The sequence below is a fragment of the Perissodus microlepis genome, chromosome 5, assembly GCF_051167445.1.
Source record: "Perissodus microlepis isolate ML-2025 ecotype Zambia chromosome 5, ASM5116744v1, whole genome shotgun sequence".
NCBI lineage: Eukaryota > Metazoa > Chordata > Actinopteri > Cichliformes > Cichlidae > Perissodus > Perissodus microlepis.
The window spans coordinates 34,242,098-34,258,754 of record NC_140465.1 but is presented as its reverse complement, the minus strand read 5'-3'; the positions used below and the strand labels follow the sequence as shown (position 1 = coordinate 34,258,754).

Genomic DNA, 16,657 nt, shown 5'->3' with positions numbered 1-16,657 from the left:
ACAAAGGTTTGGAGAATATGCTACTTTAGTGAGACAGTGTGTTCTTATCTGTATCTGTGGTTTTAAGTTTTTTGTACCCCACTTTAGTTGCATTTCTTTATTTCATTTAAATGAACTTTAAATACTTTAATGTAGCTGCTGTTTGGCTATAAGTCACTGCATTTATTTCCCATTTTCCTAGAAACATATAACAATAAATGAGGGGCGGCTTGAGACTTTTGAAGAGCAGTGTATCATTCAAGTACATGTCATTGAAAATATTTTGTTATTTTTGTATTCAGACATGAATTACTGCATATTATACTTATGGGTTGCTTATAAAAATGTTATTACAGTTATTGTTGGAGAATCTGACAAGTTTAAAAAGGGCAGTCGGAGCAGGAGTAAAAAAGCTTCTCTAAGTTCAACACTTTATTGAACTGATTTTGTTCCGCAGTGCTTAAAGCAGGCAGGAAAACAGCCTGAAGTAAAATATACCTGACTGTTTCTCAGAAAGGTTCAAATGCTTCATCAGCTTGACGCATCCCTCCTGCAGATGGAGTCTCTCTGCTCTTGTTTGCTGCACTTCCTGGTCCCAAACCATTTTGATGGCCACCGCCTCCTGTACGTGGGCTGTCCACATGTCATTCTGGTTGAGAGTCAGGTACAACTGGCTGTCAGCAAATACACGATCTGCCCAGCGCAGCTTAGACCCTTCCCACGTGCATTCTCGAGAACGAAGAATGGTGTGGTTACCTGTTGAGAGTTAATGGGTTGTGGCCCTGGTGACAACAATCTCACTTGCAGAAAACTTCAGTTGTAAAACAAGACAATTTGATTTTCTTACGTATTGAAGAGGTCTGGTTGAAACTGATAAGAGATGTTAGGAGTGTGTCATCTAATACGGCTTTGATAACTGCATTGAATTCTGGGCTTTTGACCATTAATAACAAAAAAACAAAAACTGGATCATCTATGAACTCAAGTTGAGGTAATGATGATGACTTGGTGAATTTAAGTAAAATAAATACATTAAAAAACCCTGTTCTCCATCAGCTCAGTCTTGAAGGATAAAAACACAACTCACAGTGTGATGAAGCATTCAGAGGATGACACTGCTGATACAAATTTCTAATTTCTGTCTTTCAGAAATTAGAGCAGTGAAAGGCCAATACAGAACTTTTTTAACTTTATCATAAATTGTTTTACTTTATTTTTAAAGTAAAGTCTACATTGTGCCAGATTTAAATGTGGCACAATGCACACATCACAATCCTGCACAAAAGAGCTCAGCAAATTTTCATTAAAATACACATTTATCTAAAAACATTTTATTCACTTGTTAAATTTTTTAATAAAGTCCATTACAGGTTCAAAGATCACGGAATCATTAATCAATTTACCAGATAATGCTATTGTTATTTTTTCCATCATTTCATCTGACATGTTCATTGTGACATCACATGTTTCTTATGACATCAGCATGACTCATCACATTCTATTAGAATTCCTTTGATCTTAAACAGGCTTCCTTTAGTAACCCAAACCCTACGTCCATTCAGTTATAACCTCACTGAACAGGCAACAGCTTATACACTTGACTGTAATTTGAGACACTTTTTTGTAGTGAACAAGGAACACAGTTAGTACTGTTGTAAGTAGTAGTAGATTTTAACTTTAGTTAAATTACAAAAATGTCTGAGTCCCCCTCCATTCCCAGTGATGTGATGGAAGAGAATGAAAACCTTCGCCAGCAAGTGAGGGAATTCAAAGATGAGAACGAAAACCTCCGAAAAAACATTGAACTGCTTCTCAAAGAATATGGGTTTTCTAAAAACAAGAAAAAAAGGGAACTACAACTGCAAAATGAGAAGCTTTGCTTGGAGAATTCAGAGCTGAACTATTGCGTTGCCTATTTGCAGTGTGAAAATCAAGCTTTGAGACAACAAGTTCAAGCAAAGGAGAGTGCTTATGAACAAAATGATCAAGAATGGAAAAGTGCTCTGGAGAAACTTAAAAACAACTTAAAAATGCCTTGTAAACATGAAGAGTATGAAATGGAGAAGCTGGCATTGCAGGAAAAAGTTGAAGATCTCCAAACGGACAACCAGGCATTCAGATTAGAAAATGATGCTATAATACAGAGCATGTGTGAGCTGAAACAGAATTTTCAAAAGGAAAAAGATAAAATGAGAAAACAAATCCAGGCTCTCCAAACTGACATCCATGAGGCAAACGCAAGCCTGGAAAATTTCAAAGAATTTAAGGAACTGTATGAGGAATTAAAGCAGGAAAATGAGTCTCTGAACAATCAAAACCAAGACCTGAAACAAGAAATTGAAGCAAAAATCATTGCTGTTCAGGAGGAAGTCAAGGAGCTCAAATCTGTTTCGCGAGGACTCAAATCCTTTGACGATGACAGTAACAGAATAGAGCAACAAAGCAACGCTCTGGAACAGGAAGTCCAGGAGCTTACCAAAAAGTTGTCTGATTGTCAGAAGGAAATGAGACAAAATGAACAGGCTCTGCAAGAAAAAATGCACCGTAAGCATGAAGAGTATGAAATGGAGAAGATAACATTGCTGCTCAAAGTTGAAGATCTCCAAACAGACAACCAGGCATTCCGAACTAATATTGAAGAGCTTCTCAAACAACTCGAAAGCTCTGAAGATGAGAAAAATATAATTAGGCAATATAACAAAGCTCTGGAACAGGAGCTTACCAAAACGATCAATGATTGTCGGATGGACGTTACCAAAACGATAAATGATTGTTGGATGGAAATGAGACTAAATGAACAGGCTCTGCGAGAAGAAATGCACCTTCAGCTTGAAGAGTATGAAGAAGAGAAGCTGGAATTGCAGCTAAAAGTTGAAAATCTCCAAACGGACAACCAGGCATTCAGATTAGAAAATGATGCTGCAATGAGGAGCATGTGTGACCTGAAACAGACTTTTCAAAATGAAAAAGATAAAATGAGACAGCAAATCCAGGCTCTTCAAATACAGAAGAACACTTAAGGTTCTTCTGTATTGGCTTCATGTTTCCAACGAACAAGCTATGTCCATGTTTTGTACCATCTATGCCCCAACCAGTCGTGGAAGATGGCTGCCCCTTCCTGAGCCTGGTTCTTCCGAAGGTTTCTTCCTGTTAAAAGGGAGTTTTTCCTTCCCGCTGTCGCCAAGTGCTTGCTCAGAGGGGATCGTTAGATTGTTGGGGGTTTCTTTTATATTGCAGGGTCTTTACCATGCAATATAAAGTTCCTTGAGGCCACTGGCTATGAATTGGCCTAACTTAGCCAGTGGTCACATTGCATACATAGCTATTTATCAACCATCATTTGCATTCTAGATTCCAAAAGGTTGAATCTGTTGATCTGGACGTAGCGTTTTCAGTGGGAGAAATGTTTCCTCACTCATCCAAGTGACTGAAGGAGAATGTTTCTCCCATTGAAAACGCTACGTCCAGATCAACAGATTCAGCCTTTTGGGATTTACTTACCTGGATGCCTGAGCATGCATCAGTGCATTCTCTATTGCTTTTCCATCTTCTTTGTATGGTTGATTATAAGATTAATGGAGGTTTTCTCCATTTTCTTGAACTGGGTTGGAAACTTTTCTTAGCATGAGCTTTAACAGAATTTCATGATAAAATAAAAAGAAATTGTGAAACAGTTTAAAGCTTTGTACTGTTTGCTTATTTGATTTTAACAAAGGTTTGGAGAATATGCTACTTTAGTGAGACAGTGTGTTCTTATCTGTATCTGTGGTTTTAAGTTTTTTGTACCCCACTTTAGTTGCATTTCTTTATTTCATTTAAATAAACTTTAAATACTTTAATGTAGTTGCTGTTTGGCTGTTTTTGCTCTTTGTTCCCTTAGAAGAGACTCTTACGGTTTACAAATGGCTCTCCATTTAGTATCACTCTGTGCCTTCTATTTTATCCTAATTTAGCAAATATGTATCATTTTTATTCAGTGTTTTCATGAAAGCCTTATTTGTATCTAATACTATTGGCGAGAAGATATACATGCAAGTTTGAAATCTTTTTTCCTTCACAGGGAAAAATGGCTAAAAGTCATTGTCCCATCTTAGCCAGCTCCTCACCCACACTTATCTGTTTGCCTGGGGTTATTTGCTTTGGATTAAATGTACTCATTTTGGTTCGAGTCGCACAAGGCCATGGTATACCTGATATTTGCAGATGACATTGTGATCTGTAGAAGAATAAGGAGCAGGTGTAAAAGAGCCTGGAGACGTGATGGTATACACTGGAGACAAGAGGAACGAAGGTCAGAATACACGAGTGTGAATTAGAGAGAGCAGGTGTAACAGTAAAGTTGCAAAGAACAAAGGTAGCAAAGGTAGATGCGTTTAAATATCTGGCGTCAACCATCCTAAGCAATGGACAGTCCAGAAGAGACGTAAAAAAGAGGATGCAGACAGGATGAAGACAAGTATTAGTGGTGACTTGTGACAGGTGTAAGCATGATGAATGAGCAGCAAGACACAAAAGGGAAGACTTAAAAAATGATAGTCAGACCTGCTGTCATGCATGGTTTGGACATGGTGCCACTAACAGAAAGACAGGAAGTCGAGGCGGAAGTGGAGGAATTGAAAATGCTACCATATTCATATAAAGTAAGCAGAATGAACAAGATTAAAAATGAGTACATGAGAGGGATCGCTCATATTTGAGGAATTTGAAGATGGTGATGTCAGACTTAACCCTCTGTACCCCATAATGACTGCAGATGGCCGGTGTGTTTCTGTTACTTTGTTAAAGAAGCTTACTTCTGTCTGATAACAATGATACTGAGCTGAGTTCTTCAGGATTTCTCTCAGTAAGTGCTGCTGTTTTTGACACTGTTAGCTGCTGTTACCAAAACGTCCTTTGAAGGGGAACTTAGTTGTCACACCCAGCAAATAAACGATATGATGTGAGAATGTAGCCGAACTGTTTATCAGAGCAAAAGTGTAAGTTTTAGGTCTGTCATATAAAACATTAGTTGGTAAAACATGAGCTTATAACCAGATGTCTTTTCAGTAAAGCACTGGTCTGCAAATATTTTTCAGACAGGAAAATGATGATGGAAATCAAAGCACGTGTGAGCTGCAAAGCGACTTTCAGCAGGAAAAAGCTCAAATGCATCATCAAATCCTGGCTCCTCAATATGATCTTCAGGCAAAAAAAAATGATAGAGAATTACAGAAAGCGAGAGAAAATATTGTAAGATGAAGCAGGAAAATGAATTTTTCAAAGATCATAATCAGGCTCTAAAAGAAGAAGCAAAGAACAGTGCTTTTCAAGAACAAGCTCAGGAGCTGAAAAGAATTCTGGAACAACTTAAACCCTCTGAACATGACAAAAATATTTTTATTATTCTAGTTTCTTTCAGTTACTTATCTGTTTCACAAAAAAAGGAAAGTCTGGCAACATAAATTCCTCCATTAAAATCAGTTTTATTTACACAAAGAACCTGTAGTAATTCCTGGAACTAAGAAAATATGTTAAATTTGTAACCCGACAGTCAACAAAAAAATTTCCGCTCCAAAACACGTATGTCCTGTATGTGGAGGTGAACTCTTGTAACTGCATGAAACAAAGTTGTTTTGTTTAAGTACATGCCCATTTTTCTGTTTTAGTGTCATATATAACTGTGCAAAAGTCTTGAGCTGCCCCTTATTTGTTTCTATCTTGTATTTCAAGCCAGACTCTTGTCTGGTCATTAACAACAGTTCAAGTCCAGGCGTTCAAAGTTTTTCTTTGGACATTGGCTGGACAAGGAGTAAAAACACACCTATATAGAAAAACCCACAGTGGTGCACTAGAAGAAGCCCAGAGAACTATTCCTGAATACTACTTAAAGAAATGACCAGAAAGCTTGCCTAAGAGAGTTCAGCGCGTGTTGAAGAATAAAGGTTGTCATAACAAATATTGACTTTCAAGCTTCTTACATTTGGACAAACTGGTTTTGCCTTTTTTTTTTTCCGTGCACGCTTGCGCATGTTTGAATAAATCGTTGCACCTACTTCAAATAAATGAGGGGTGGCTCGAGACTTTTCCACAGCACTGTACTACATTCCTTTACTACTACTTTCAAAGAGGCTTTTAAAACTAAACAACTGAAATGATTATGAGATACATTATTACGCATTTTCTGCATTTTAAAAAGATTAGCATTAAATAAATAAATGTCCTGTTTGTGGATAAGGAATTTCAGCATATCCTCAAATAAAATATGACACAGTAAGGATAATAGGTAATAGGTTAGGATAATAATATAGGATAGGATAATAAAGTAAGGATGTTTTCTACAGTAGCAGGCTAATCAAAGTTGACCAAGTAACATGGTCTTCTTATTCTTAACAAAGTCTGCCCAACTGTGATGGAAATGTAAGTACTCAAATGTTCATTTTTTTAGGCCTGTAATCACTTCAAAGGAGTTAAAGATATCAGCTTAGTGTTTGTTCCAGATAATGACTCACTGTGAACAAAGGAGTCAATCTTGAAGAATAGAGGTGGTCATACCAAATATTGACTTTCAAGCTTGTTAGAAGTGCACAGATTTGTAGAAATGTACATTTCAATAAGTCACTGCACTTATTTCCCATTTTCCTAGAAACATATAACAATAAATGAGGGGCGGCTTGAGACTTTTGAAGAGCAGTGTATCATTCAAGTACATGTCATTGAAAATATTTTGTTATTTTTGTATTCAGACATGAATTACTGCATATTATACTTATGGCTTGCTTATAAAAATGTTATTACAGTTATTGTTGGAGAATCTGACAAGTTTAAAAAGGGCAGTCGGAGCAGGAGTAAAAAAGCTTCTCTAAGTTCAACACTTTATTGAACTGATTTTGTTCCGCAGCGCTTAAAGCAGGCAGGAAAACAGCCTGAAGTAAAATATACCTGACTGTTTCTCAGAAAGGTTCAAATGCTTCATCAGCTTGACGCATCCCTCCTGCAGATGGAGTCTCTCTGCTCTTGTTTGCTGCACTTCCTGGTCCCAAACCATTTTGATGGCCACCGCCTCCTGTACGTGGGCTGTCCACATGTCATTCTGGTTGAGAGTCAGGTACAACTGGCTGTCAGCAAATACACGATCTGCCCAGCGCAGCTTAGACCCTTCCCACGTGCATTCTCGAGAACGAAGAATGGTGTGGTTACCTGTTGAGAGTTAATGGGTTGTGGCCCTGGTGACAACAATCTCACTTGCAGAAAACTTCAGTTGTAAAACAAGACAATTTGATTTTCTTACGTATTGAAGAGGTCTGGTTGAAACTGATAAGAGATGTTAGGAGTGTGTCATCTAATACGGCTTTGATAACTGCATTGAATTCTGGGCTTTTGACCATTAAAAACAAAAAAACAAAAACTGGATCATCTATGAACTCAATGATGATGATGACTTGGTGAATTTAAGTAAAATAAATGCATTAAAAAACCCTGTTCTCCATCAGCTCAGTCTTGAAGGATAAAAACACAACTCACAGTGTGATGAAGCATTCAGAGGATGACACTGCTGATACAAATTTCTAATTTCTGTCTTTCAGAAATTAGAGCAGTGAAAGGCCAATACAGAACTTTTTTAACTTTATCATAAATTGTTTTACTTTATTTTTAAAGTAAAGTCTACATTGTGCCAGATTTAAATGTGGCACAATGCACACATCACAATCCTGCACAAAAGAGCTCAGCAAATTTTCATTAAAATACACATTTATCTAAAAACATTTTATTCACTTGTTAAATTTTTTAATAAAGTCCATTACAGGTTCAAAGATCACGGAATCATTAATCAATTTACCAGATAATGCTATTGTTATTTTTTCCATCATTTCATCTGACATGTTCATTGTGACATCACATGTTTCTTATGACATCAGCATGACTCATCACATTCTATTAGAATTCCTTTGATCTTAAACAGGCTTCCTTTAGTAACCCAAACCCTACGTCCATTCAGTTATAACCTCACTGAACAGGCAACAGCTTATACACTTGACTGTAATTTGAGACACTTTTTTGTAGTGAACAAGGAACACAGTTAGTACTGTTGTAAGTAGTAGTAGATTTTAACTTTAGTTAAATTACAAAAATGTCTGAGTCCCCCTCCATTCCCAGTGATGTGATGGAAGAGAATGAAAACCTTCGCCAGCAAGTGAGGGAATTCAAAGATGAGAACGAAAACCTCCGAAAAAACATTGAACTGCTTCTCAAAGAATATGGGTTTTCTAAAAACAAGAAAAAAAGGGAACTACAACTGCAAAATGAGAAGCTTTGCTTGGAGAATTCAGAGCTGAACTATTGCGTTGCCTATTTGCACTGTGAAAATCAAGCTTTGAGACAACAAGTTCAAGCAAAGGAGAGTGCTTATGAACAAAATGATCAAGAATGGAAAAGTGCTCTGGAGAAACTTAAAAACAACTTAAAAATGCCTTGTAAACATGAAGAGTATGAAATGGAGAAGCTGGCATTGCAGGAAAAAGTTGAAGATCTCCAAACGGACAACCAGGCATTCAGATTAGAAAATGATGCTATAATACAGAGCATGTGTGAGCTGAAACAGAATTTTCAAAAGGAAAAAGATAAAATGAGAAAACAAATCCAGGCTCTCCAAACTGACATCCATGAGGCAAACGCAAGCCTGGAAAATTTCAAAGAATTTAAGGAACTGTATGAGGAATTAAAGCAGGAAAATGAGTCTCTGAACAATCAAAACCAAGACCTGAAACAAGAAATTGAAGCAAAAATCATTGCTGTTCAGGAGGAAGTCAAGGAGCTCAAATCTGTTTCGCGAGGACTCAAATCCTTTGACGATGACAGTAACAGAATAAAGCAACAAAGCAACGCTCTGGAACAGGAAGTCCAGGAGCTTACCAAAAAGTTGTCTGATTGTCAGAAGGAAATGAGACAAAATGAACAGGCTCTGCAAGAAAAAATGCACCGTAAGCATGAAGAGTATGAAATGGAGAAGATAACATTGCTGCTCAAAGTTGAAGATCTCCAAACAGACAACCAGGCATTCCGAACTAATATTGAAGAGCTTCTCAAACAACTCGAAAGCTCTGAAGATGAGAAAAATATAATTAGGCAATATAACAAAGCTCTGGAACAGGAGCTTACCAAAACGATCAATGATTGTCGGATGGACGTTACCAAAACGATAAATGATTGTTGGATGGAAATGAGACTAAATGAACAGGCTCTGCGAGAAGAAATGCACCTTCAGCTTGAAGAGTATGAAGAAGAGAAGCTGGAATTGCAGCTAAAAGTTGAAAATCTCCAAACGGACAACCAGGCATTCAGATTAGAAAATGATGCTGCAATGAGGAGCATGTGTGACCTGAAACAGACTTTTCAAAATGAAAAAGATAAAATGAGACAGCAAATCCAGGCTCTTCAAATACAGAAGAACACTTAAGGTTCTTCTGTATTGGCTTCATGTTTCCAACGAACAAGCTATGTCCATGTTTTGTACCATCTATGCCCCAACCAGTCGTGGAAGATGGCTGCCCCTTCCTGAGCCTGGTTCTTCCGAAGGTTTCTTCCTGTTAAAAGGGAGTTTTTCCTTCCCGCTGTCGCCAAGTGCTTGCTCAGAGGGGATCGTTAGATTGTTGGGGGTTTCTTTTATATTGCAGGGTCTTTACCATGCAATATAAAGTTCCTTGAGGCCACTGGCTATGAATTGGCCTAACTTAGCCAGTGGTCACATTGCATACATAGCTATTTATCAACCATCATTTGCATTCTAGATTCCAAAAGGTTGAATCTGTTGATCTGGACGTAGCGTTTTCAGTGGGAGAAATGTTTCCTCACTCATCCAAGTGACTGAAGGAGAATGTTTCTCCCATTGAAAACGCTACGTCCAGATCAACAGATTCAGCCTTTTGGGATTTACTTACCTGGATGCCTGAGCATGCATCAGTGCATTCTCTATTGCTTTTCCATCTTCTTTGTATGGTTGATTATAAGATTAATGGAGGTTTTCTCCATTTTCTTGAACTGGGTTGGAAACTTTTCTTAGCATGAGCTTTAACATAATTTCATGATAAAATAAAAAGAAATTGTGAAACAGTTTAAAGCTTTGTACTGTTTGCTTATTTGATTTTAACAAAGGTTTGGAGAATATGCTACTTTAGTGAGACAGTGTGTTCTTATCTGTATCTGTGGTTTTAAGTTTTTTGTACCCCACTTTAGTTGCATTTCTTTATTTCATTTAAATAAACTTTAAATACTTTAATGTAGCTGCTGTTTGGCTGTTTTTGCTCTTTGTTCCCTTAGAAGAGACTCTTACGGTTTACAAATGGCTCTCCATTTAGTATCACTCTGTGCCTTCTATTTTATCCTAATTTAGCAAATATGTATCATTTTTATTCAGTGTTTTCATGAAAGCCTTATTTGTATCTAATACTATTGGCGAGAAGATATACATGCAAGTTTGAAATCTTTTTTCCTTCACAGGGAAAAATGGCTAAAAGTCATTGTCCCATCTTAGCCAGCTCCTCACCCACACTTATCTGTTTGCCTGGGGTTATTTGCTTTGGATTAAATGTACTCATTTTGGTTCGAGTCGCACAAGGCCATGGTATACCTGATATTTGCAGATGACATTGTGATCTGTAGAAGAATAAGGAGCAGGTGTAAAAGAGCCTGGAGACGTGATGGTATACACTGGAGACAAGAGGAACGAAGGTCAGAATACACGAGTGTGAATTAGAGAGAGCAAGTGTAACAGTAAAGTTGCAAAGAACAAAGGTAGCAAAGGTAGATGCGTTTAAATATCTGGCGTCAACCATCCTAAGCAATGGACAGTCCAGAAGAGACGTAAAAAAGAGGATGCAGACAGGATGAAGACAAGTATTAGTGGTGACTTGTGACAGGTGTAAGCATGATGAATGAGCAGCAAGACATAAAAGGGAAGACTTAAAAAATGATAGTCAGACCTGCTGTCATGCATGGTTTGGACATGGTGCCACTAACAGAAAGACAGGAAGTCGAGGCGGAAGTGGAGGAATTGAAAATGCTACCATATTCATATAAAGTAAGCAGAATGAACAAGATTAAAAATGAGTACATGAGAGGGATCGCTCATATTTGAGGAATTTGAAGATGGTGATGTCAGACTTAACCCTCTGTACCCCATAATGACTGCAGATGGCCGGTGTGTTTCTGTTACTTTGTTAAAGAAGCTTACTTCTGTCTGATGACAATGATACTGAGCTGAGTTCTTCAGGATTTCTCTCAGTAAGTGCTGCTGTTTTTGACACTGTTAGCTGCTGTTACCAAAACGTCCTTTGAAGGGGAACTTAGTTGTCACACCCAGCAAATAAACGATATGATGTGAGAATGTAGCCGAACTGTTTATCAGAGCAAAAGTGTAAGTTTTAGGTCTGTCATATAAAACATTAGTTGGTAAAACAGCTTCTCTAAGTTCAACACTTTATTGAACTGATTTTGTTCCGCAGCGCTTAAAGCAGGCAGGAAAACAGCCTGAAGTAAAATATACCTGACTGTTTCTCAGAAAGGTTCAAATGCTTCATCAGCTTGACGCATCCCTCCTGCAGATGGAGTCTCTCTGCTCTTGTTTGCTGCACTTCCTGGTCCCAAACCATTTTGATGGCCACCGCCTCCTGTACGTGGGCTGTCCACATGTCATTCTGGTTGAGAGTCAGGTACAACTGGCTGTCAGCAAATACACGATCTGCCCAGCGCAGCTTAGACCCTTCCCACGTGCATTCTCGAGAACGAAGAATGGTGTGGTTACCTTTTGAGAGTTAATGGGTTGTGGCCCTGGTGACAACAATCTCACTTGCAGAAAACTTCAGTTGTAAAACAAGACAATTTGATTTTCTTACGTATTGAAGAGGTCTGGTTGAAACTGATAAGAGATGTTAGGAGTGTGTCATCTAATACGGCTTTGATAACTGCATTGAATTCTGGGCTTTTGACCATTAATAACAAAAAAACAAAAACTGGATCATCTATGAACTCAAGTTGAGGTAATGATGATGACTTGGTGAATTTAAGTAAAATAAATACATTAAAAAACCCTGTTCTCCATCAGCTCAGTCTTGAAGGTTAAAAACATAACTCACAGTGTGATGAAGCATTCAGAGGATGACACTGCTGATACAAATTTCTAATTTCTGTCTTTCAGAAATTAGAGCAGTGAAAGGCCAATACAGAACTTTTTTAACTTTATCATAAATTGTTTTACTTTATTTTTAAAGTAAAGTCTACATTGTGCCAGATTTAAATGTGGCACAATGCACACATCACAATCCTGCACAAAAGAGCTCAGCAAATTTTCATTAAAATACACATTTATCTAAAAACATTTTATTCACTTGTTAAATTTTTTAATAAAGTCCATTACAGGTTCAAAGATCACGGAATCATTAATCAATTTACCAGATAATGCTATTGTTATTTTTTCCATCATTTCATCTGACATGTTCATTGTGACATCACATGTTTCTTATGACATCAGCATGACTCATCACATTCTATTAGAATTCCTTTGATCTTAAACAGGCTTCCTTTAGTAACCCAAACCCTACGTCCATTCAGTTATAACCTCACTGAACAGGCAACAGCTTATACACTTGACTGTAATTTGAGACACTTTTTTGTAGTGAACAAGGAACACAGTTAGTACTGTTGTAAGTAGTAGTAGATTTTAACTTTAGTTAAATTACAAAAATGTCTGAGTCCCCCTCCATTCCCAGTGATGTGATGGAAGAGAATGAAAACCTTCGCCAGCAAGTGAGGGAATTCAAAGATGAGAACGAAAACCTCCGAAAAAACATTGAACTGCTTCTCAAAGAATATGGGTTTTCTAAAAACAAGAAAAAAAGGGAACTACAACTGCAAAATGAGAAGCTTTGCTTGGAGAATTCAGAGCTGAACTATTGCGTTGCCTATTTGCACTGTGAAAATCAAGCTTTGAGACAACAAGTTCAAGCAAAGGAGAGTGCTTATGAACAAAATGATCAAGAATGGAAAAGTGCTCTGGAGAAACTTAAAAACAACTTAAAAATGCCTTGTAAACATGAAGAGTATGAAATGGAGAAGCTGGCATTGCAGGAAAAAGTTGAAGATCTCCAAACGGACAACCAGGCATTCAGATTAGAAAATGATGCTATAATACAGAGCATGTGTGAGCTGAAACAGAATTTTCAAAAGGAAAAAGATAAAATGAGAAAACAAATCCAGGCTCTCCAAACTGACATCCATGAGGCAAACGCAAGCCTGGAAAATTTCAAAGAATTTAAGGAACTGTATGAGGAATTAAAGCAGGAAAATGAGTCTCTGAACAATCAAAACCAAGACCTGAAACAAGAAATTGAAGCAAAAATCATTGCTGTTCAGGAGGAAGTCAAGGAGCTCAAATCTGTTTCGCGAGGACTCAAATCCTTTGACGATGACAGTAACAGAATAGAGCAACAAAGCAACGCTCTGGAACAGGAAGTCCAGGAGCTTACCAAAAAGTTGTCTGATTGTCAGAAGGAAATGAGACAAAATGAACAGGCTCTGCAAGAAAAAATGCACCGTAAGCATGAAGAGTATGAAATGGAGAAGATAACATTGCTGCTCAAAGTTGAAGATCTCCAAACAGACAACCAGGCATTCCGAACTAATATTGAAGAGCTTCTCAAACAACTCGAAAGCTCTGAAGATGAGAAAAATATAATTAGGCAATATAACAAAGCTCTGGAACAGGAGCTTACCAAAACGATCAATGATTGTCGGATGGACGTTACCAAAACGATAAATGATTGTTGGATGGAAATGAGACTAAATGAACAGGCTCTGCGAGAAGAAATGCACCTTCAGCTTGAAGAGTATGAAGAAGAGAAGCTGGAATTGCAGCTAAAAGTTGAAAATCTCCAAACGGACAACCAGGCATTCAGATTAGAAAATGATGCTGCAATGAGGAGCATGTGTGACCTGAAACAGACTTTTCAAAATGAAAAAGATAAAATGAGACAGCAAATCCAGGCTCTTCAAATACAGAAGAACACTTAAGGTTCTTCTGTATTGGCTTCATGTTTCCAACGAACAAGCTATGTCCATGTTTTGTACCATCTATGCCCCAACCAGTCGTGGAAGATGGCTGCCCCTTCCTGAGCCTGGTTCTTCCGAAGGTTTCTTCCTGTTAAAAGGGAGTTTTTCCTTCCCGCTGTCGCCAAGTGCTTGCTCAGAGGGGATCGTTAGATTGTTGGGGGTTTCTTTTATATTGCAGGGTCTTTACCATGCAATATAAAGTTCCTTGAGGCCACTGGCTATGAATTGGCCTAACTTAGCCAGTGGTCACATTGCATACATAGCTATTTATCAACCATCATTTGCATTCTAGATTCCAAAAGGTTGAATCTGTTGATCTGGATGTAACGTTTTCAGTGGGAGAAATGTTTCCTCACTCATCCAAGTGACTGAAGGAGAATGTTTCTCCCATTGAAAACGCTACGTCCAGATCAACAGATTCAGCCTTTTGGGATTTACTTACCTGGATGCCTGAGCATGCATCAGTGCATTCTCTATTGCTTTTCCATCTTCTTTGTATGGTTGATTATAAGATTAATGGAGGTTTTCTCCATTTTCTTGAACTGGGTTGGAAACTTTTCTTAGCATGAGCTTTAACATAATTTCATGATAAAATAAAAAGAAATTGTGAAACAGTTTAAAGCTTTGTACTGTTTGCTTATTTGATTTTAACAAAGGTTTGGAGAATATGCTACTTTAGTGAGACAGTGTGTTCTTATCTGTATCTGTGGTTTTAAGTTTTTTGTACCCCACTTTAGTTGCATTTCTTTATTTCATTTAAATGAACTTTAAATACTTTAATGTAGCTGCTGTTTGGCTGTTTTTGCTCTTTGTTCCCTTAGAAGAGACTCTTACGGTTTACAAATGGCTCTCCATTTAGTATCACTCTGTGCCTTCTATTTTATCCTAATTTAGCAAATATGTATCATTTTTATTCAGTGTTTTCATGAAAGCCTTATTTGTATCTAATACTATTGGCGAGAAGATATACATGCAAGTTTGAAATCTTTTTTCCTTCACAGGGAAAAATGGCTAAAAGTCATTGTCCCATCTTAGCCAGCTCCTCACCCACACTTATCTGTTTGCCTGGGGTTATTTGCTTTGGATTAAATGTACTCATTTTGGTTCGAGTCGCACAAGGCCATGGTATACCTGATATTTGCAGATGACATTGTGATCTGTAGAAGAATAAGGAGCAGGTGTAAAAGAGCCTGGAGACGTGATGGTATACACTGGAGACAAGAGGAACGAAGGTCAGAATACACGAGTGTGAATTAGAGAGAGCAGGTGTAACAGTAAAGTTGCAAAGAACAAAGGTAGCAAAGGTAGATGCGTTTAAATATCTGGCGTCAACCATCCTAAGCAATGGACAGTCCAGAAGAGACGTAAAAAAGAGGATGCAGACAGGATGAAGACAAGTATTAGTGGTGACTTGTGACAGGTGTAAGCATGATGAATGAGCAGCAAGACATAAAAGGGAAGACTTAAAAAATGATAGTCAGACCTGCTGTCATGCATGGTTTGGACATGGTGCCACTAACAGAAAGACAGGAAGTCGAGGCGGAAGTGGAGGAATTGAAAATGCTACCATATTCATATAAAGTAAGCAGAATGAACAAGATTAAAAATGAGTACATGAGAGGGATCGCTCATATTTGAGGAATTTGAAGATGGTGATGTCAGACTTAACCCTCTGTACCCCATAATGACTGCAGATGGCCGGTGTGTTTCTGTTACTTTGTTAAAGAAGCTTACTTCTGTCTGATGACAATGATACTGAGCTGAGTTCTTCAGGATTTCTCTCAGTAAGTGCTGCTGTTTTTGACACTGTTAGCTGCTGTTACCAAAACGTCCTTTGAAGGGGAACTTAGTTGTCACACCCAGCAAATAAACGATATGATGTGAGAATGTAGCCGAACTGTTTATCAGAGCAAAAGTGTAAGTTTTAGGTCTGTCATATAAAACATTAGTTGGTAAAACATGAGCTTATAACCAGATGTCTTTTCAGTAAAGCACTGGTCTGCAAATATTTTTCAGACAGGAAAATGATGATGGAAATCAAAGCACGTGTGAGCTGCAAAGCGACTTTCAGCAGGAAAAAGCTCAAATGCATCATCAAATCCTGGCTCCTCAATATGATCTTCAGGCAAAAAAAATGATAGAGAATTACAGAAAGCGAGAGAAAATATTGTAAGATGAAGCAGGAAAATGAATTTTTCAAAGATCATAATCAGGCTCTAAAAGAAGAAGCAAAGAACAGTGCTTTTCAAGAACAAGCTCAGGAGCTGAAAAGAATTCTGGAACAACTTAAACCCTCTGAACATGACAAAAATATTTTTATTATTCTAGTTTCTTTCAGTTACTTATCTGTTTCACAAAAAAAGGAAAGTCTGGCAACATAAATTCCTCCATTAAAATCAGTTTTATTTACACAAAGAACCTGTAGTAATTCCTGGAACTAAGAAAATATGTTAAATTTGTAACCCGACAGTCAACAAAAAAATTTCCGCTCCAAAACACGTATGTCCTGTATGTGGAGGTGAACTCTTGTAACTGCATGAAACAAAGTTGTTTTGTTTAAGTACATGCCCATTTTTCTGTTTTAGTGTCATATATAACT

General features: G+C 37.7%; 1 protein-coding gene across 1 annotated transcript; it reads left to right on the top strand.

Annotated features, from left to right (window-relative positions):
* Window positions 1-12,175: 12,175 nt before the first annotated feature.
* Window positions 12,176-14,372, top strand: LOC146387721 (uncharacterized). The gene has a single exon (XM_084927253.1). It carries the CDS (start codon window positions 12,694-12,696, stop codon window positions 14,017-14,019), a length of 1,326 nt encoding a protein of 441 aa, XP_084783379.1. The 5' UTR covers window positions 12,176-12,693; the 3' UTR covers window positions 14,020-14,372.
* The last annotated feature ends 2,285 nt before the right edge of the window (window positions 14,373-16,657 follow it).

Excerpts from the sequence above, each read along its gene's own strand:
- LOC146387721 (XM_084927253.1), top strand. The coding sequence starts at position 12,694 with ATGTCTGAGTCCCCCTCCATTCCCAGTGATGTGATGGAAGAGAATGAA.